Source organism: Enhydra lutris, unplaced genomic scaffold (genome assembly GCF_002288905.1).
Source record: "Enhydra lutris kenyoni isolate GAN:26980312 unplaced genomic scaffold, ASM228890v2 scaffoldscaffold23, whole genome shotgun sequence".
In the NCBI taxonomy this organism is placed as follows: domain Eukaryota; kingdom Metazoa; phylum Chordata; class Mammalia; order Carnivora; family Mustelidae; genus Enhydra; species Enhydra lutris.
In genome coordinates this window covers 1,776,858-1,797,681 of record NW_019154107.1, presented here as the reverse complement: position 1 = coordinate 1,797,681, position 20,824 = coordinate 1,776,858, and the positions used below count along the sequence as shown (strand labels likewise).

The following is a 20,824-nucleotide window of genomic DNA, read 5'->3' as shown; positions in this document are numbered from 1 at the left end:
TCCCGCTGAGCAGAGAGCCCGATGTGGGGCTTGATCCCAGGACCCTGGGATCATGACCTGAGCCGAAGGCAGAGGCTTTAACCCACTGAGCCATCCAGGCGCCCCAAGATTATATACATTCTTATCTAGACTATTTGCTTCTGGAGAGTTTTGTGCTTACTGCCCTCTATACTTATTACTTTTCGCATGGATAGCAGTTGTGTGCTGGGCACCGTGCTACATGCTGTGAGAATAGACAGTGCTCAGAGAGGGCCTGGACCCTCGAGAAGACTGGTGTGAGCACGGTAAGACAGTAGGTGTAAGCGCTGCTCTTTCAGTATAGGGATGCAGCCAAAACGATTTAGGTCTTTTTGTCCAGTGAGCACTGCACGGATATTATCACATGAATTCCACCGTAATTTGCATTTTTCTTATGAGTGTGGTTAACCATCTTTTCATGCGGTGGAGTCATTTTTTCCCTATGAATTGTCCTTTGCTCTTTTTGTTGGGTTCTTGATCTCTTTGCCTACACTTTGTAGAAGGTGTTCTCTCTAACAGGCAACACTCCCCAACTTGGACTTTTGTTGATGAATCTCCTTTCTTTTATTCTGGTTTTGTCTCTTTTGTGGTTGTAGTTTCCGTAACTCACCAGTCTTTTCTTTTGCAGCTTCTGGATTCTGTGGCAGTGTCAAATCCTCTTTCCCACTCTGAGATCATTAACTATTTCTCTCATGTTTTCTTCTAGTGCTTTTAAGCTTTCATTTTTGAATGAGAATTTATTTTGAATGTCTAACATTACCAGTTTATTATTTTTTTAAGATTTTATTTATTTATTTGACAGAGAGAGACACAGCGAGAGAGGGAACACTAACAGGGGAAGTGGGAGAGGGAGAAGCAGGCTTCCTACCCAGCAGGGAGCTCTATGTGGGGCTTGATCCCAGGCCCCTGGGATCATGACCTGAGCCGAAGGCAGACACTTAACTGACTGAGCCACCCCGGCACCCCATAACATTCCCAGTTTAATAAAGAAATAGGTATTGCTTGTTTAAAGAAAATGAGGTGGTGTGTGAATTTTCTTACTGTATCTCCTTCTACTGCTCTTAAACCAAATCCTATCCTGGCAGGTGAGAAGTTGTTTGTGATCCAGTGAACACTAGCTGGGTTGTTGTGGGGATGATAGAGACTTCCATGTTGTCATAGCTTTGGACTGAATAGGAAATAATACCCCTTGTCTGTAATAGGTGTCCTGCCCATAACACTCTGCTAAATTGGCCATTCATTTGACAGATAGTTATTAAGTGCTTACTAAAGCATGTCCAAACAGCTGGTTGGTATTGACACCCTTTGATCCACTGGTAATAATCTAGATGTTTAGCAGGGCATGGGCAGTTGTAAAGGCACTGGCTCTCATGCTGGTCATCACATTGTGCATATATCACGAAGCTGTATTACCTCTTTGGGACACAAAGGAAGCTGTTCTTATTTTTGTCCAGCCTGTGGCACTTCCTGAACTCTTCTCAACGTTTATTCCCACCCTGCTAGTCAAGAACTCCTTCCTGGGCTTGTGTTATCAGTGATTATTGGGAGATAATACTGCAAATGTATGATATTACAAACATGTAGTTGAAGATTTACATAGAAACATGGCAATAGGTATCCTGTTACTTAAAAAAAAAAGAACCTTGTTAGCTTTGAGATGGAAAGATCGTAGGTCAGTGATATGTCAGAGCACTTTTCTAAGTGGGAACATATTTTGCTAGGTATAAGAAAACCACTGTGGTATGAGATACTGGCATGGGTTCACTATGTAATTTTTAGGGGAAATGATGAAATATTTCAAGCATGAGAAAGAGGCATAAACTGAATAGCAAACACCAGTGTGTCCACCCCCTTGATTTATCAAATCCTCATATTTTGCCATATTTTCAGATGTTTTATGTGTGAGTGTATGTGTGTGTGTGTATTCTTTGTCTTTCTAATGAAGTTGGTGCATTTCATGGTTCAACAGCATTGATATTTTTAATTTTTTTTATTTTTTAAATTGTATTTATTTATTTATTTATTTATTTAATTTGACAGAGAGAGATCACAAGTAGACAGAGAGGCAGGCAGAGAGAGAGAGAGAGAGAGGAGGAAGCAGGCTCCCCGCTGAGCAGAGAGCCCTATGCGGGGCTCGATCCCAGGACCCTGAGATCATGACCCGAGCTGAAGGCAGAGGCTTTAACCCACTGAGCCAGCCAGGCGCCCCAACATTGATTTTTTTAAATTGTGATAATGAGATACATCTTTTTTAGCAAAACAGAATCTTACAGCTGAAGCTCTCCTGGAGCTCTGCTATTTGCTTTCAAGATACTTGCGGTGTCTTCCCATGTGTCTTGAGATTGACTAGCCTTTTCTGAAGGGAGCCAAATGCTGGGAAATCCCAGGCTCTGCAAGCAGCCAATGTTCATGGGGTGGCTGCTCCTCATTTTTTCCTTTTATATGGGAGGCAAGCAGGAAGAGAGTGCGCTTGGGTGGGGTGGGCAATGTGCTATTTTAGGATTCCGTATCTATTCAAAACTCTCTTGCAGTACATTTGGTGTAAGGGTTTGCTTTAGTGATTTCCTTTTATCTCCTGCCAGGGGTAATTTTGCAAAAAGGTTTTCCATGAAGAGCGGAGGGGGCACAGCTGGGATCCCACAGCCACACCCCGCCCTAAAGGGAGCCTCACCTGGAGAAAGAAACAGACCAGGTTTGAGGGCAGGCTGATGAATGACTCCCTTTTCCCCCCTGCCCTGCTTCTACCCTGAACCTAGAGGACCCTGTCCAGGCTCACGCTAAGACACGGGGAAGCCCAAGACCAGTGTTTTCTGCAGGTCAGCACAGCACCGGCCTCCCCTGGTGTCAGCGGCACCAGCCCGCTCTGTGGGCCTGTAATGCTGGGGGTAGGAGAGAAGGAAATAGTTTAAGATGTGAGGCAAGCAGCTGAGGTGGAGAGGAAGGACCCCATGGAGGGAGGAGATCCACTTGGCTGATTGTGTCAATTACATGAGTCACCCCTTGGCTCACCCACTTGGTAAGCAGCATCTGGTGCATTCCAACTACTTGTGCCCTTGACGTTGATCCCGGGAAGCTTTCCCCTGAGATGAATTTTAAGACACCCAAGCACTAGCTTTTCATGTTTTTGACCTTCTAGGATGAAATACTAGCACATTTCATTTTAAAAGAATGTGTTGTCTTCTCGCTTTAGCGTTCATGTTGTTACTTGAAGTGGAAACAGCATACAGTGAAGTGTGGAGATCTTATACGCAAACACAGCTCCATGAAGGTGTGGGTGTGCATACGCCTGTGCAACCGTCACCCAGACCAGATTACAGAACCTCTTTATCCTCCCGGTCATTACCTTCCCAAGGGCAACTGCCCTTTGGCGATCTCTCACCACTGATAAGCTCTGTCTGTGGTTGAGCTTCACATAACAGGAGCGTAGAGCATGGGGTCTTCTCAGTGTGGCTTCTTTCACTGAACATTCTGGTGGCGAGCTTCCTCCGTTTTAAGTGTTTTTCTTTTTTATAGCTCTTGCTGTTTAATGATGACATTAATAATGACAAGAAACAACCTGTATGCTGCTCCCTGGTTTACTCTTTGACCCCGAAGACAACTCTGTGATGGTGCCAGAGCATTTAGGGTTAGATCTTTTAGAGATGACAGGGGAGCTGCTTAGAGGCTTTCAGTATTGCCCCCAGGTCACCCACCTAATAAATGATGACGCCGACACTAGTTGTTTTCTGTTTTGTTTGGTTTTGTTTGACTCACACCATCATTCTCCCTGTTTACTGTGAGGCCTGCTTCTTAACTTGTATCCAGGTTGGTGGTAGGATGAGAGGAGGGAAGGACCCCCAGACCATACCTTCACTGGTGTTTTACTGGGGAGTATTTCGGTTAATTGAAAGAAGTTAAGGTTCAACCAAGCCATCCACCGCACCCCCCAGCACCTGTCTAGTATGTGATGAATGGGGAGGCTGAGTAGAAAAGAGGGAAAGCCAGCTTAGCTCAGCAGCCAGCCACATCCAGGCAACTCCACTTAACACAAAGCAGACCATGCTCGTCTACTTCCCAGTTGTGCACAAATTATGCTTTTGCTCAGTGAGGCTGTTGTTTGCAGCCTGCTAAATGTGTCATGACAGATTTTTGCTAGAGTGGCATCATTGGGGTTTTTTGGCCTCCAAATGTGGGTGAGCCATCTTGGGCTCTGATCAACACAGTGCTCTGGGAAACAGGAATGGTACAAGTTCTCCTCTCCCTTCAGTCATGTTGCCCTTGTGACATAGCTCGAGTGTTATCATTGCATTGATATCTTACTGATGGCCTCAGTTTTACTGTAATGATGAGTTTGCACTGTTGAAGCATCAGATTTAGGATAAAGAAAAGCTGGGTTTCCTTTACCTCTTACAGAGATTCGTCAACACCCTGATAATTTTGTAGGGTTTTAAAGCAAGCCCAGTTGTTGCTAATTTATATATGTGGGGATGTATGAATTTCTATAAGTCCCCATGGCCGGTGGGCCGGGGTGTGGCCTCTACCACGGGGATAGTAGGATCCGGGTTCTGCACAATGGTTTAAAATATAGGCCTAATGTTATAAAATGGAGATTGAGGGTTGGGGGCTGCGAACACTCAGACTCAGGAAATCCAGAGTCCCATGACCTGGATCAGAACCTCGGAGAGCTCCAGGTAACCAGATGCTGGCAGCTGTAGGCAGGCAGGAGTTACTCCAGTGCCAAGCCCACCCTCCTCTGCACCAAAGAGCTTTTATGTGTGCATGAGAAAGGACTTAAAGGATTGGGGCCTCAGTACTGGTAGATTTATGGATAAAGTAGTACCTTATATTCTTTAGCTGTGGAGGGAAAGGAAGTGTTCCACTGGAGCCCCAGGTGGGTGATTTTGAGTCTCCCCTTTATAGCCATGGCACTAACTCTTCCTTGGAGGCGAGGTGTAGCAGGACAGCCCTGCCCAGAAGGCACAGAGGTGGGTCCCATGACCCACTATGCCCCGACTAGCCTTGTGGCTTTTGGCTGTTCTTGCATCCTCTCTGGGTCTCATGGTTCTTGAATACAAAAATCTATCAGTCTGGCAGAATCAGGGTTTTATTACTTTTTTTTTTCAATAACATAATGACAATGTTACTGTGAGGAGCAAGTGAAGAGATATCTGCTGAAACACTTTCATTTCTCTAAGCCTTTGCCCTTGTAAGGTTGTGTCATTGCCAGCATTGTTGCCTATTTTTAGAGCCTACCAATAGGAGTCCAGGACATCAGATGTCTATGAAAGTCAAGGTGTTAGAGAGGTGCATTCCCCTTGTTACATGTGCATGGTAATGAGCACCATGGGGCCAGCGTGCATGGCAGACAGTTTGAGCCAGAATCCAGTACGCGGGGATTTGTGGCTTGCTGTGCAATTTAAAAAGTTTTTAAATGAAAGGGTTTGTCCTGTGGTCTTTTGGAAGTAACTGGGGGATTTCCACAGAGGAGTGACAAGAGCATACATTTGTTTTTGGAGAGTGTCTCTGGCTGCAGTGTGTTGACACGGAGACGTCATGGCCACTCCGGCAGGACTCAGGAAGAGTGGTTGAGAGATGCGTTCTGAAACGAGATGGGTTGGGTTCCGATTCTGACTCCTGTTTGTTTGGCAGGCTTTCTCAGCACTCCATGTCCTGCTGTGTGCATCATTGGGGAACAGGGTTGTTGTGCAGACTACAAATTGCCATCCAGGTGAAGCTCTGAGAGCAGCCTGGGCGCATGGCAAGTGTTCTCCTGTTAGCTGGTGTTCATGTGTTTGTTTTCTTGTGGTTAATTACATATAACAGAAAAGTTGCCATCTTAACCATTCAAAATGTACAGTTCAGTGGCATTAGCTACATGAACAGTGTTGTGCAACCATCGTCCTTATCTCTATCCAAAACTTTTAGTCACCCCAAATGGAAACTTTGTAACCATTAAATATTGACTCCCATTCCCTCCTTCCACTTCCTGGTAACCTGCAGTCTTTCTGTCTCTATGAATTTGCCTCATCTAGCTGCAATATATAAGTGGAATCATACAATATTTGTCCTTTTATGTCTGGTGTATTTCACTTAGTATAATGGTTTCTAGGCTCATTCTTGTTGTAGAATGTCTCGAAACTCGACTCCTTTTTGAGGCTGAATAATATTCTCTTGTGTGGATATACCACATCTTGTTTATCCATTCATCTGTTGTGGGACACTTACGTTGTTTCCACCTTTTGGCTACTGCTGTAAATGTTGAGTCCCTGATTTCAGTATTTTCAGGTATATAGCTTATGCGTGGAATTGCTTGGTCACACGGTTCTGTGTTTAACTTTGAGGGACTCCCATACTCTTTTCCATAGTGGCTGCATCATTTTCCATTCCCACCAGCAATGCACAATGGTTCCAGTTCCTCCACTTCCTCATCAACACTATTTTCCTTTTTTAAAAAATTGCTAGGCATTTTAGTGGGTATGAAGGAGCATCTCATTATGGTTTTGATTTGCATTTCCCTAATGGCTAATGATGTTGGATATCTTGTTGTGTACTTACTGGCTATATGTCTTTCTTTCTGGAGAAACATCTCTTTGAGTTCTTTGCCCAGTATTCATAGTTTTAAGGTAGCATAGGAGGAACAGCGAGAAACTGAGAGGTTGAGGAAGTAAATAGAGCCCAGCTGAGTGACTGGTTAGGTATGGGGGTTAACACTGAGTTTTCCAGCCTACGTAAATGGGTGGATGATGGGCTCTCAAGCAAGATAGCTCCCCTCCCTTCCAGAAAAGAAGCAGGTCAGAGAGAAGATGTTGAGTCTGGGGGAACACTGAGCCTGTGTACCTGGGTGTTGTACAGGTGAAGGGTCTACACGGGGCACTGCTGTATCTGTGTGTCTTGTTTCTCTGAAAAAATATGGGGCATATTTTAAGTTTTGTCTCCTCCCTGCTTCCATCTAAGAAGGAACTTAAGAAATGTGGTCACTGTTAGGCTTCTGTGTGTGGCAAATGTAAACAGTCATTGAGGGGACAGTGGAATCTGGGCTTTATGAACCAACCTCTTTCTGGTGCTTCTGTCTTAGCCCTTAAGCACCTGCTTGATCAGGTTGGTCCTTCCAACCTCACAGGGTGCTTCTCTGAAGCCTTGGGTTTGAGTATTCTTTGTTTTTAAGATTTTATTTATTTATTTGACAGAGATCACAAGTAGGCAGAGAAGCAGGCAGAGAGAGAGGAATGGAAGCAGGCTCCCTGCTGAGCAGAGAGCCCGATGTGGGGCTCAATCCCGGGACCCTGGGACCATGACCTGAGCCAAAGGTAGAGGCTTAACCCACTGAGCCACCCAGGCACCCCGGGTTTGAGTATTCTTAACAATCACAAGTTCTAGGGGTGCCTGGCTGGCTGGTGCTGGAGCATGTGAGTCTTGATCTTGGGGTCTCAAGTTTGAGCCTCACGCTGGGTACAGAGATTACTTAAAGACAGACAGGCAGACAAACAAAAACCAGTCACAGCTTCTAAAGTTCTCGCCAGTGATCACGCCAGTCTCTCAGACTTTTGTCCCTCCCTCACCGTTCCCCAACTGCATGTCTTTAGCAGTTAGTGCTAAGCAGATGCTTGACGTGTCGCCCACAACCCACTGAATTTCTCTGAATTAGTCCTTGGTGACGTTGGATGTTGTATCGCCATGTTATGTTGTGTCCAGCTGGGAGGTCTGTGTGAGCACAGTCATATCCACATTGCAGCGGAAAGGGAGGTTTGAGCAACTGTTCTCCCCCCAAAGAAGCAACCTCTGGGGAATGAGCCCCCGTGGTGGCTTGTTTTCTTTACTTCTCAAGCCATAGCATCCTGGCAGCCATCACTAAGAAAACATCCCATCATGTGGCTCAGGCGGCCAATGTTTGCAGATTATCCCTTGATGCCATCTGCCTGTGAGGCTACAGAAACCCCCGGCAACTGCTGTTCTAGCAGGTGCCATGGCTGCCGAGGTGGGAGTCCGCGTACATACACATGCGTGCACACAGCTTTGTGCTGGGTTGGCCCGGGACGCCAGCTGAAACTCTCAACCCAGCAAAGTGCCAGCCACAGTTGCTGATTTCCGGTGGGGCCCTGGTGAAGGAGGGAGGGTGAGGCTGTTGTGAACTGAGCCAGCAGTTGGGGAATTGGATACGGTAACTAACACCCGGGTGTGTAGGAAGCTGCTAGCCAGTAGCTATGTTTTGACAACCTTTTTTGTTCCTTTCTTTCTGCCTCTGTACTCTGCCCAGACTGAATCTCAGCCCCCTACCTAATTTGCTCTCTTCATGTTTATTCCATAGAAGGAGCCCATCTCCATTTCTTGCCCCACGTTCTTCCTAAAGAACACATCGCCCTTCCTGCCGCTCAGCAATGCTCTGAGTCTAGCCACTTAGCTTTCGCTTTTTCCCCGCATTGGTGTAATTAATCATGGATTCAGACAGGCCTGGTAACCCTCTGCTCCAGACCTGCAGTTTGTGAGTTGCTATCATTTTGGGCTATTGATGCTTTAAAAAATAATTATGTCAATTATTAGAGTAATTTGAAGTAATTATCTCAGCCATCAGTTCTTTAAATTCTGTATCTTTTTTAAAAAGATTTTATTTATTTGAGAGAGAGAGAGCACAAGCAAGGGTAGGGGCAGAGGGAGAGGGAAAAGCAGGGTCCCCACTCAGCAGGGAGCCCTATGCAATGCAGGGGCTCCATCCCAGGACCCTGAGATCATGACCTGAGCCGAAAGCAGATGCTTAACTGACTGAGCCACCCAAGCACCCCTAAATTCTGTATCTTAATGGCTTTTTTAAAAGATTTTATTTTTTTATTTGCAATAGAGAGAGAGAGAGAACGAGAGCTAGCGCACACACAAGCAGCAGGGTGGGGCAGGGCAGAGGGAGAATCAGACTGCCCACTGAGCAGGGAGCCAGAGGCGGGACTCGATCCCAGGACCCTGAGATCATGACCTGAGCTGAAGGCAGACATTTAACCAACCAAGCCACCCAGGCATCCCCTTTAATGGATCTTTGATAAGAGACCAGCTAGAGCAAACTTTCTGCATAAAGGGCCAGGTATTTTATGCTTTGATCTCTGTTCTAAATACTCAGTTCTGCCATCATAACAGCCTTAGAAAATTCTTCAACAGATAAAGGTGGTCACGTTGTAATGAAATTTAATTTATAAAAACGTGGTGGGCTGTAGTCTGCTGACCCCTGGCCTAGAATGATGATCTTTATTTCTGTTTGTCCTCCTTGTAGTTTTCTTTGTCAAGAGTTAAAGAGACTCAGAGGAACTTGATGTATATAAATGAACTTTAAGTCCCCTTCTTTTGGGTTTAGCATAATTGTGAGACAATGGTGATTTGAGAATATATTTCTCTAACCCCCTGTTGGGAAGGATAGAAACCAGAAGGCTCTTAGTGGGGGACTCTACCTGGCCAAAGCTTGTCCTTGTTCAAAAAGTAGGACAGGCTGTCACTTGGAGCTGTGCGGTATTCCCTTTCTGGTCACTATAACTTTCTGGTCAGAGTCACATGAGGTCATGTCACCATAGTGGACATCATTTTACTTTACGGGAGCAGGTGCTTCAGTAATAAATGTAAGGAAAACAAGCCACAACAACATTGGAAATGGTATTTTTCAAACATCATGTTATACCGAGTTGAGGTCATTAGAGTTCATTTCCAGAAAGTTGAAGCTTAACATAGCTGAAGAGCCATTTTAAAATTTCAAACAACAGTCTTGTTTTCCTTTTATCCTCACAGGAAATAAAGAAAGAAATGAAGAAAGACCCTCTCTCCAGCAAAGCTCCAGAAAAACCCATGCACGAAGTGTCCAGCGGAAACGCTCTGCTATCTTCTGAAACAATTCTAAGAACCAATAAGAGAGGTATGGAAAAGAAGAACAAACCCCTCCCCACACACAAACCCAAACTGGAAACTTCTGGGTGAACTGTGTCAAACTCTGAATTGCTGAAAAATTGAATGAGAGTTGCCTTTTGTTTTTTTGTATAATTTGGGCACCCCCCCCCCCCGCACAGCGAGTAACAACATAATGACTATAGTAAAGGGAACGAATACAATTTTTTTCACAACCAGAAAGTAGACTAGATTTGCAAATGATGATTTTCCTAGGACATTAGCTTTCACTTTCGTATCTATTTTTGTGGATGAAAGGTGACTTTAGAGAATGGTATGGCACATGCTGAGCTGTGCGTGTCTGGCCATGCTCTGTTTTTAATTTAAGGGCAGGCTCTATCAGGGTCTTTCTCTCTGCCTGCTGGCCTCCCAAACACAGACCGTGTCTCTCTAGGCTTAGGAGGCAGATGTGCACAGATGGAGCTCAGACTTTTCTCTCACCAAGGGAACTTTAACCATCTTGTCTGCCTGGTTTGAGACCTCAAGGCAGATTCTCAGGTATTAGCTCGCTGGGGTTTTGTTTTCTCCCGTACCCGGCCTTCATGTCACCGCTGTTTGAGATGACAAGAGAGGGCTCAACTCACTTCTCCTGTGGTCCCTTGAGATTTCCTCAGCTTTTCCTGCCCCTACGCTCACACAGAGCAGGCCCGGGGGCAGGGTAGCGTTCAGTGGCAGGCTTTTCATGGGCTGATTACTTCCTTAAAGAGAAATATAGAGCTGTTCAAAAGCAGGAGCAGGAAATGTATTACCAAAGAGTTCCATTAAAAAGAAAAAAGATGGCAAGTTTACATAACCACAGGGAAGAACAGCTAATCTTTCATAAAATTTAGACAGCATAAGAATTTGTCCAATAAACTGTCCATTGATCATAGTGCTTGAGACATTAGCTTTGTGTCTCTCTTCCTTCCTGCCTCTTCCTCTTCCCCCTCCAGCTGCCCTGGGTTACATTTCCTTTTTTAATTATTCAGATGAAGTATTGGCTGGCAGCCCACGCTGGTTAGCAGCTATAGGATTTTCTTTCTTTTCTTGTTTTCTTTCTTTTTTTTTTTTTAAAGCCCATCCTACTAATGAAGGGGGTTTCCCACGTTAAGAATGAAGCATACTTTGCTGTCAGACTATAGTTGTCCCCTAAAGTGCCTCCTGCATTCTTGCAAATAAGTTCCAGAACTCCTGAGCCCTACCTTCCTGGGTTTCAGAGAGTTGGAAGTCAGTGTGTCTGTCTGTATTCCCAACCCTTGCTTGCTGTCCCGAGCCCCTCTTGTTCCTCCTCAGGCTTCTTGGGCCAGTGAGCCAAGGACAGGCACACACGTGGTGACGAGCCGCAAGGCTTCTCCTGCCAGCCCCGCTTTGTAAAGTAAATAAGAGAATTAAGGTAATTAATTAACTTAACAAGATAAGGAATTAATTAAGTTAAGGAATTAAGGTAATTATCCAGATGAGTTGGGTAAAAATTACCTGAGAACTTTAAATCAAAGAAGGAATCCAACTTTTCAGATAATTGCCTCTTTACAACTAAAAATCTGGCCTCTGAGGTCCTCCCCGGAATTTGTCATGATCCAGAAAAAGGTACTAACGGTGGGGTGGGGGGGGTGGGGGTGGTTCCTCCCTTTTAGGCCCGCAGCCCGATTATGACCAACCTTTGACTCTCGGGTATTTTATGTAATGAATCTGCCGGTAGATCCGAGACCTTAGCCCATGGAGGCGTTCTGTAAATAGGAAACACATAAAATACCATCTTCATTCTGTCCCAGGCTTCACACTGACCCCCAGGTCACCTGGGCCAAACATCAATTTCCAGTTGAAGGGAAGCATTGTGTACCCAGGGCCAGCTCCGTGTTTGGCCCTGCCCCCACCCGTCAATACTAACAGTATCCTACTACTCCTTATAATAAACAGCGGGGTGGATTGATTGGCCTTGTCAGGCCAGATAAATAGTTCATTGTGCTGAGCTCAAAAGCTACATTTTTTTCCCACCCCAAATCAATGAAAAACCACTTTTTTCCCTCTTAAAACTAGGATCAGAGGCTAAATCTGTGGGATGTTTCTGGTTACTGTAAACACTTCCATGCAACTAATTTTTCAAGTTTTATGAGTTATTGTCAATGACCCAAGTCTTCTCCTTTCCTTTGTTTCCACCAAGCTTTGTCCCTAGAAATCTCTTGATGTTTTCTCTGCTGCTGCTGTTATGGAGGGCAGTTGCTTTCAGAGTTTAGTAACAGGCCGTTTTGTTTCATTAACATGGGCTCCCTCTTCAGGTGTTTGAGTCCACCTTGTGATTCACCCTTGGACCCTGTGAGAATTTAATAGAATTAACACGGGTTCTTTTTCTTTTAATAAAGAAAGATCAAAATCTGTTATGAGTCTGAAATTGAACTACTTCACCGGGTCCTAAACTTGAGATAGACTTAGCTGAAGAAGTTTGCCCACTTGTGGCCAGCAGCTTGGGGACATGCCCCACTTTGCGGTAATGGCAAGTGGGTTGTACTACCTCACCTCTGTGGGATGAGCTCGCCCAAAAGTGTGGGATGAGCTCGCCCTCCTCAGGCCCCCATACAAGGTCAAGAACCACCCTAGGTTTGAAGGAAGCTACTAGTAGCCCTGAGAAAAGGCCAGGACCATGGAAACCATTTGGGGACTGATTAGTTTCAGTTTTCAACTTTAACCTTTGCAAATTTCTACAGAGTTGATTTAGGGAAGTACTGGAATGACTCCATGTGCTTTTCATTTGAGAAAAAGATGTGACTGAAATTGAGAAAGACAGGCAGAGTGAGAGAGAGAGAACAGTTCCCCAGTTCCTCCAGATGGCCTGGCTGCCATCAGCTGTACATTCCAGGCATTAGGGCTGTGAGGACATTTGTGTCTGCTCCCACCCCTGGCCATGTCTCTGGGCCTTACCCGAGTCACGGTGAAGGTGATTTCCGTTTAAAACAAGCTTTTCCCAAGGAGCAAGAAGTCATTTTTCATTTACACTTGTAGCATGGATGTTGTATATCCTAAAGTTACCCCAGACTCCAGAATGCTGACAAATTGTAGCCAGACAATCTGAAACTTTTTCTTGGAGCCAAATGACATTCTCATGAACCAGACAGAAAAAGATTGTCTGTTTCCTTCTGAGAATGATTTATTCTTTTGTTTCTTCTCTCATTAAGCCCATATAGAAAAATGATGCACACTCCTAAATTGAAATATTGATGTATGGAGGAATTTTTTTTTTGAAAAAACATTCAAACCTTGAGTTTAAAAACAAAACTGAACAAAGTGGACATTTTCACAGTCAACAAGCAAATACATTTGATACATACTTGAAAATGAGCAAGGAGGATTTTGTCCATTTCTACTTGAATTAAAGGAAAGAAAAAATCATTTGCTTTCATCCTCAGAAGGGTTTCCCAAGCAACTTTCGTGATGTGAGAGGTCCAGTATCCAGCCTGTAATCAATACTGCACGGGCCTTTGTAAGGACCGGCTTCTATTTCGGGGCTTTAGTTCCTCAGGTTTTGCATCATTAGCAGACCTCATGGGGAAGCTGCCTCTCTCAGAACCCCCGGCCGCCCAGGATTTGGGCTATTGTTCCTTCCTCACTTTTACCTGCATCCTAATGAATGAACGTTCGGCAGCGCACGTCTACTGGCCCTGTGCTTGGTGCTGGGACAGATAGAAGCCCTAGATGAACACCAGCCGGTCCTGCCTACAAGCCCTTGCAGTCTGTTGTATCCTGTGGGAAATGTTAAGAAAGCTGTGTGCATTTCTTAAATCTTTTTTATGGCAAGTTGGGGATATGTCTCTTATTTATTTCTGTCATTCTGAATGTGAAGCCACTCCGCGGGTTTCTGGTTGGCTTTATGTGTCCTTGTTTCTATTTCCAGTTTATCATGAATTCAGTGTTTGGTAAGTCTCTATTGTATTTTGCACACTTATTATTCTTTGCTATTATTATTATTATGATTATGCTCTCCTAATATAAAATGTCTTTTATGATCATCTTTTTAAGTCGCTCTGCTACTTTGGCATCTGCCTTCTGAAAGTTAAACTGCTTTTACCATCTTTATTTAAGGTTTGTTGTGCATCTGCATTTTACTGCCCTTTCCAGGGATTAATGCTGGAAGATCTGATGGTCTCAAAGATGTTATCTGTAACAGGTCTAGCCCTGACGTTACAAGATGAGATTCAAGTTGAGCTGGGGGAGGGTTGCTCTCAGAGTTGCCATGTGGATATGACTTGGATTGTAGAACATGAATCTGTGGGCTCATTTTGCGTGTGTTTAGTGAAACCTTCAGACAGGTTTCATTCAAAAGTTGTCCTTGACAGAGGAACCGACAGCTGCTCTGCCTCTGGTGACACACTGGTGCTTTAAAAGTTAAGGTAGAAATTCTTCAGAATTCATTTTGTGTGTGGATGGGTGATGTATACATGCCCCCCCACCAGCATGATATGGGCCTAGTGTTTGCCACATGGAAGGCCTCTCCATTTTGGTCTGCTGCCTGTAGCTGTCAGAAGAATTGTACCGAATGTTTATCTTCCTTTTCCCCCAGCACCAGTCATTGCAGTCCCCGAACAGATATGACGACTGAAGGGGAAATGTTTTTTCAAGCTCTCATTTCTTTAGCCTTTACTTGGCTCCTCAGAGTAACGTTCTCTAGGTACGTGTTGCCTTGCCTGTCGGGATGTGAGTGCGCGTGCGTGCGAACGTGCACGTGCTGCTGTGGAACTCTGGGTTGACTCCAAGGAGGTGGCCTGGTTCCCTCGATAGGCTGTGGGCTCTTTGTTTGAAATGAAACTATAAACGAAGGATGGAAAAAGTGTGTCTTTAATAAAGAAAATGTCAACTGCTTTGGTTTTCCAGTGCTTTGTTGTTTAAGGTAGATGTGAGATCTGGGAATTGGTTTATAGAAACAAGACTTTTTTCCTTTCAAATTTCCTTTTGGAGGAACAAATGTGAATCACCCTGGTTACCTAGGGATCTGAAAATGTGGCATGTTGGGTCAGATTTTCTCCAACTCTCCGCATCACCTGTTGACTTTACCTGAACTGCTGGCTTTTATGGCCAGGTGGAAGACTAGGAAGTTAAGAGAAGGCATTACTATTGTGTGGAAGCTCTTGGCTATCACCTGAGCTGGTGGTAATGGGGAGATGAAAATAAAGCTGGCCACCTGGCAGCAAACCTGGATGGATATAATTTTATAGCAATTCAATAATACATACATCTGTATAAATGTGTCTGTGTGTGCATTTATCATCTTCTTTCCCAGGGGGTCTTCATTCTTGAAAGTTTGAGAGTAAAGGGACCATAAAGAGATTTTGTTAAGTAATTGATCCCTGGCTGTATTACTGATGGGTTCTCTTGGGAGCCTGTGTTGTGGGCTTGGTGGGACCGGTAGTTGTTAGAGTATGTTGCCCCTACTTTCTTATCAGAGTAGTACTGCCTCTTGGATCTAGGGATGGTGATGGAAAATGGTGGAAAATGCCCTTCCAAGTGGGTGTGGTCATTGTCCATTTTCCATATATTTTTATATGGAACTGATGAACTTGGCTTTAAGAAATTTTCTTGTATTATATTTATCTCCTTTCAATCTCTGTGTCCTGGTTCCAAGGTGTTAACACTAGAGGAGTTAGTGTCCTCTGGAATGTTCCTGCTGGGTTTCCACCCAAGTCCATACAGAGGACAGCCACAGAGGGGTTCTACGGTGGTGGCTCCACCTGGTGGCTCTCCTAGGAAACTCTTCCTCCTGCCCACCTTTTCTTTCTCCCTGCGGGAGATGCCTTTGGTTCCTCTGACTTTTGGTGTTCTCAGTTCCTGCCATTCCATCTTAGACCCATGGCTTCTCACATTACACATGTGTTCTCTTTAGCTCCTTTCCTTTCTCTTCTAATTTTTATTCATTGAACTCATAGAATCCGTTTCCCCATCCTTGTCCCATCTGTTATACCCCCGCTGACCAGGATCATTGTTGATAAGCGTGGGGGGAACAAAAAAGGACTCCTGTAGGCATGACTCTAAGTGTAGATACTGATTTGAACACAATGAAGAAGCCCACTAAAATTCCTGTAGGTAAGCCAGAGTCTTACCAGGTAGCTCCAGGTACCCCTAACTACTTCTTTACTTCTTGTTGAACCCAATTTTCTTGAAAGGAGCAATATTTTATGACTGATTTTGTTTTCAGTTGTCAGCAGGTGGTGAAATAAATAGCCTACTGACTTTGCTAGCTTCATTATCATTTGTCGGTTCTCTACAGAAAGCCCCTTCTTGCCTGGGCATGAGCCACCCACCCCCACCCCACCACGCTCCCCTCAGTATACCACTGAGCATGAGTATTCTCAATAAATAAAAATGTTTTTACTTTAATTTCATTGTTTTTGGAGTTTCGTTAGTTGATGACATTGCAGATGTGTTTTAGCTACACTGTGGGTTAGTCTGAGAACTTAATCACCACTTATGACTTTGTTTCTATGAGAAAAAGCATTTGGAATTTCAAACACTGCATAGTGCATAACCCACTTGTAAATCTGACTTCTTTCTTTGGTATTTTCATTGCTGGCCTGAAGCCTTAGGTAACTTTGAAAAGCAAAGAGTCCATGTAATCTGGATGACTGCAGTTTTCTCATGTTACAGAGTCATTTACAATTTACCTGGTACAGAATGCTAGAATTATGCAACCTCCCTCCAGCACACCAGGCTCCGAGGACAGTGCTGACCAACCACATAGCCCTGTTGTAGGCAGTGCTTATTTTCATCAGCTCTGGGTTGGACCTTGGAGGGCCCGGGTTTGTGGATGTAATTGTATATTCTCACTTCCTAGAGAGGAGGCCATGCAACATGTGTGACATGCTCAGATAGACACCAGGCCAGCATTTCCCAGTGTGCATTGCACAGAGTTAGGGCCCTGCAAAATATCCCACAAAAGAGGGATGGAGAGAAAGAGCGATAAGGAGACAAAAAGGGAGAGAAAATTGGCTCTCCGGACGCATGAATTTTGGCTATGACAGCCTGCACTAACACCGTCTACGACACCGACAATCACTGTAGCATGTCATAGGCTCTCAGATGTCCTCTGTTAGGGAAACCCGCTTCTGTTTGATCCTCGGACCGCATTTTACTGAATACTAGTTAGGATGCGCCCAACTTGAAAACTCAGGGCAGGGAGCTGCCTGAGCATCTCTGAGTTCATCTTCAGTTCGGGCCTTGCACAGAGAGTGTTAAAGTGAGCGTGTGGCAGTGGCCATGCGAGTGTAGCAGCGCTGTGAGAGACGCTCAGGAAGCCTTTAACACAAGTTGGGCGAGGCTGGGAGAACATTCCCTGAATCTAAAACTTGAAAACCACTCCTTTTGGGAGGTCTTCAAGTGACAAGCTGAAAGGGATTTTTTTTTTCTCTTGTTCATTTCTTGGGTCCTTGTGTTGAAGAGCGCCTAGGCTGGGCTTTGGCAGGAAAAGTGGGCCGAGGGGGCCGGCCTAGTGAACGCGGGGCCAGCTGTACCTGGGACTTGGGTCAGGACAGAACTGGGATTCTAGGGGCGGATTTTATGATGACACAACAGTAGCCCCATATAGTCAGGAGAGTCCCCCTCACCTTCTCTACCTGCTTCCATCAAAAACTGGGAATCTTAGCTCTCCTTGATACCATTAAAGCCCTGACTGGGCATAAAGAAGAGGTTTGTTTGCTCTCCCCTCCTCTTAGTGAAAGAGGCTGCCGTCGTGAGTTCAGGTAATGAACCCACTTGTGGCGCTGTGAGGAAATCCCACATAGCCTGCCATGTAGGCTTCTGGAATCTAGGATTCCTGCAGTGCCTGAGTTCCCTCCCTGAAAGTGCCCCAGTCTTCTTCCTGGTGCAGGGACCAGCTTGTTGACATGCCAGGAAGGAGGACGTGGAGCCTCTGCCCAGGGACCCCTCTGATCAGAGGGACTGGACTTAGCTAAGGCCCACGTGGGATTCTCTTTCCCCAAGGGAGATTAATCCAGGTGGAGAGCTGATAGATTAAAGGTAATTGATTAGAGGTATTGTATTGGGATGGCAACTGTCTTCACTTGTCGAAAGCCATGGAAAAGGAGGCTTTTCTCCTGTAGTTTCTTCTGATTACACTTTTTGGTCTGTCATCACAGCCTGTTCCCCTGATGTTACCTGCGGCTTCGATTTAGTCTTTGGATTCATGGCTTTTTTGTGCCTGTGAGGCCCTGGGACCGTTGTGCCCTGAACAATGAGGATATTTCCTGGCATACCTCCCTAACCCGTGGTCAGACGGACAGCGGGCCCAGCTGTAGTGCCAGGTGGACCACCGGCACGGTCTCCAGCCAGGAAGGGAAATAGAGAACAGTCAGAAACTGCCTTGTATGTGTGTGTGTATGTGTGTGTGCACACGCGCGCGTGTGAGGGCGCGTGCATGTGCTCACTCAAGGAAACACATCTGAGGAGGAGTGAACTGCTGTTCCATTTGTAGTTTCCTGGAGACCTGAATAAGCTAAGTGGTAGAAGGGCCTTGTTGCAGAAAGAATCACTGTTGGTGGACTCCAGCCCCGACTTCTGCTTCACCCCCAGAGTTTCTTTGGGCCTTTAGGCAAGTCTTATACTCTTGTTTCCCATCTGTAAAATAAGGAGCCTACTCTTGTTAATTCCCTCAGGAAATTGTCAGGATAAAAATGAGGAAAGAGAATGAAGCTTGGGGCAGAGGATGGTGAGAGAGTGAACCAGGAGTCACCGAATACAGTAGTAGTTGTTATTAAAAGAGGTAAACTGCTGACAAGACCCCAGAATGTTGGGAAGAAATTAGATTTATGGACAATAATAATGAAGTGTGGTTTCCGTGAAGCTACTAGTGATCAGATGCACATGGAGGATAGACCATATGTTAGGCCATAAAAGAAGACTCAGTAAATTTCGAAGAATTAAAATCATACGAAGTATGTTCTCCAACCATACTGGAATTAAATTAGAAATCAACAACAGAAGGATCTTTGGGAAATTCACAAATATATGGAAATTAAACAATATACTCCTAAATAACCAGTGGGTCAAAGAAGAATCCCCCAGGGAAATTTTGAAATATTTAGAAATGAATGAAAATGAAAACACAATCTCCAGAAATCGCCTGCATATAGCTAAAGCATTGCTTAGAGCAAAACGACAGCTTTTTTATGTGCCTGTATTCAAAAAGAAAACAGATTTCAAATCAAACCCCAACTTTACTTCTTTCCCCAGCTCTACTGAGATATAATTGATGCATAATGTTGTGTAGGTGTAGGTTTAAGGTGTAGAGTGTGATGATATGATACATGTATATATTGTGGAATGATGTCCCCGATAAGGTTGGTTAACACATCTCTCAGCTCCCATAATTATCTTTTTTTTTAGTTGTTGTTAATGGGAGAAGATACAAAATTTGTCTTTCTCTATCATTTTTACTTAGCGTAATGCCCTCAATGCTTCATTCATGTTGTCACAAACTGAAGGATTTCCTTATTTTTATGGCTAAATAATATTCCAGTATGTGTGTTTGTGTGCACGCACTTGTGTGACATTTTCTTCATTCATTCATCACTTGCTTAGGTTGTTTCCATGTATTGGCTCTGGTGAATAATGCTGCAGTGAACACGGGGGTACAGGTATCTCTTTGAGATCGTGATTTTGTTAACTTTGGATATCTGCCCGAAGTGGGATTGTCAGTACCCTAACTTTCTACCTTAAGAAACTAGAAAAAGATGGGCACCTGGCTGGCTCAGTTGGTGGAGCGTGTGATTCTTGATCTCAGGGTAGTGAGTTCAATTCAAGCTCCATTCTGGGCATAGAGATGACTTAATAAAAAAAAAAAAACATTTTAAAAAGAAACTAGAAAAAGAAGAGCAAACCAAGCCTGAAGCAGGCAGAGAGAAGGAAATAGTAATGATTAGAGTGGAAATAAGTGAAAGAGAGAATAGGAAAATACAGGAAATTACTCAGATCAGAAATTGGTTCTTTGAAATAGTCAACAAATTGACAAACTTTAGCTAACACTGATTATGAAAAAAAGGAGAGCAGGATTAAGATCCTAATATGAGGAATTCAAAAGGGGTCCTCACTGCCAATCCTTGAGAAATTAAAACGCTTTTGAGGGAATACTTTGAACAACTTATACACTCCTTGTGGGGATGTGAACTTGTGCCGCTGATTTGGAAAAGAGTCCGGCCATGCCTCACGCTATTAAGTAGGGAGTTAGCACATGGCCCAGCATTCCATACCCAAGAGAAATGAAACATATGTCTGCATTCAAACCTGGACACTCATGTTCACAGCAGCATGATTCATAATGGCCCCCAAATGGAAACAACCCAAATGTCCATCCACTGAACAGATGAACAAAATGTGGTTTTTCCACACAGTGGAACATTATTCAGCAATTAGAGGGAGTGAAGGACCGATACATGCCACCACATGCATGGGCCTCGAAAACATGATGCTGAATTAAAGAATCCAGACACTAAAGATCATATGTTTGTTGTGTGATGCCGTTTGTATGAAGTGTTCAGAATAGGCAAATCCATAGAGATGGAGAGTAGCTTAGTGCTTGCCCAGAGCTGGGTGTTAGAATGGGTGGTAGACTGCTCATGGGCAAGAGGTTTCTTTTTGCGGTGACGGAAATGTTCCAGAATTACACTGTTGTGATGGTCACACAATTCGGTAACTCTAGAAAAACCATTTAATCACACACCTAGAATGGGTAAATTTTATGGCATGTAAATTGTATCTCGATAAAGCTGGGTCTTTTTTTTTTTTTTTTTAAAGATTACGACACAAAGTGCTGTTAATGCACTATCTGGCTGTGCCTGTCTGTCTGTCTCTCTTTCCCTTTTACATCCCCTGCCACTCCCCCTCCCAGCTGAAGGACAAGATGTGTCATTCTGTTTATTCGAGTCTTTAAAAATTATATGTTTCTCAGTGAAGCCTTATA

General features: G+C 44.4%; 1 protein-coding gene across 2 annotated transcripts in view; it reads left to right on the top strand.

The window, feature by feature from the left end:
* Positions 1-20,824, top strand: part of LOC111150333 (SH3 domain containing kinase binding protein 1) — a 335,303-nt gene that overhangs the window by 131,050 nt on the left and 183,429 nt on the right. For both annotated transcript variants that reach the window (XM_022507777.1, XM_022507776.1), the window contains exon 3: positions 9,757-9,880. In XM_022507777.1, coding sequence (XP_022363485.1) covers positions 9,757-9,880 — 124 coding nt within the window. The remainder of the gene's footprint in view (positions 1-9,756; positions 9,881-20,824) is intronic.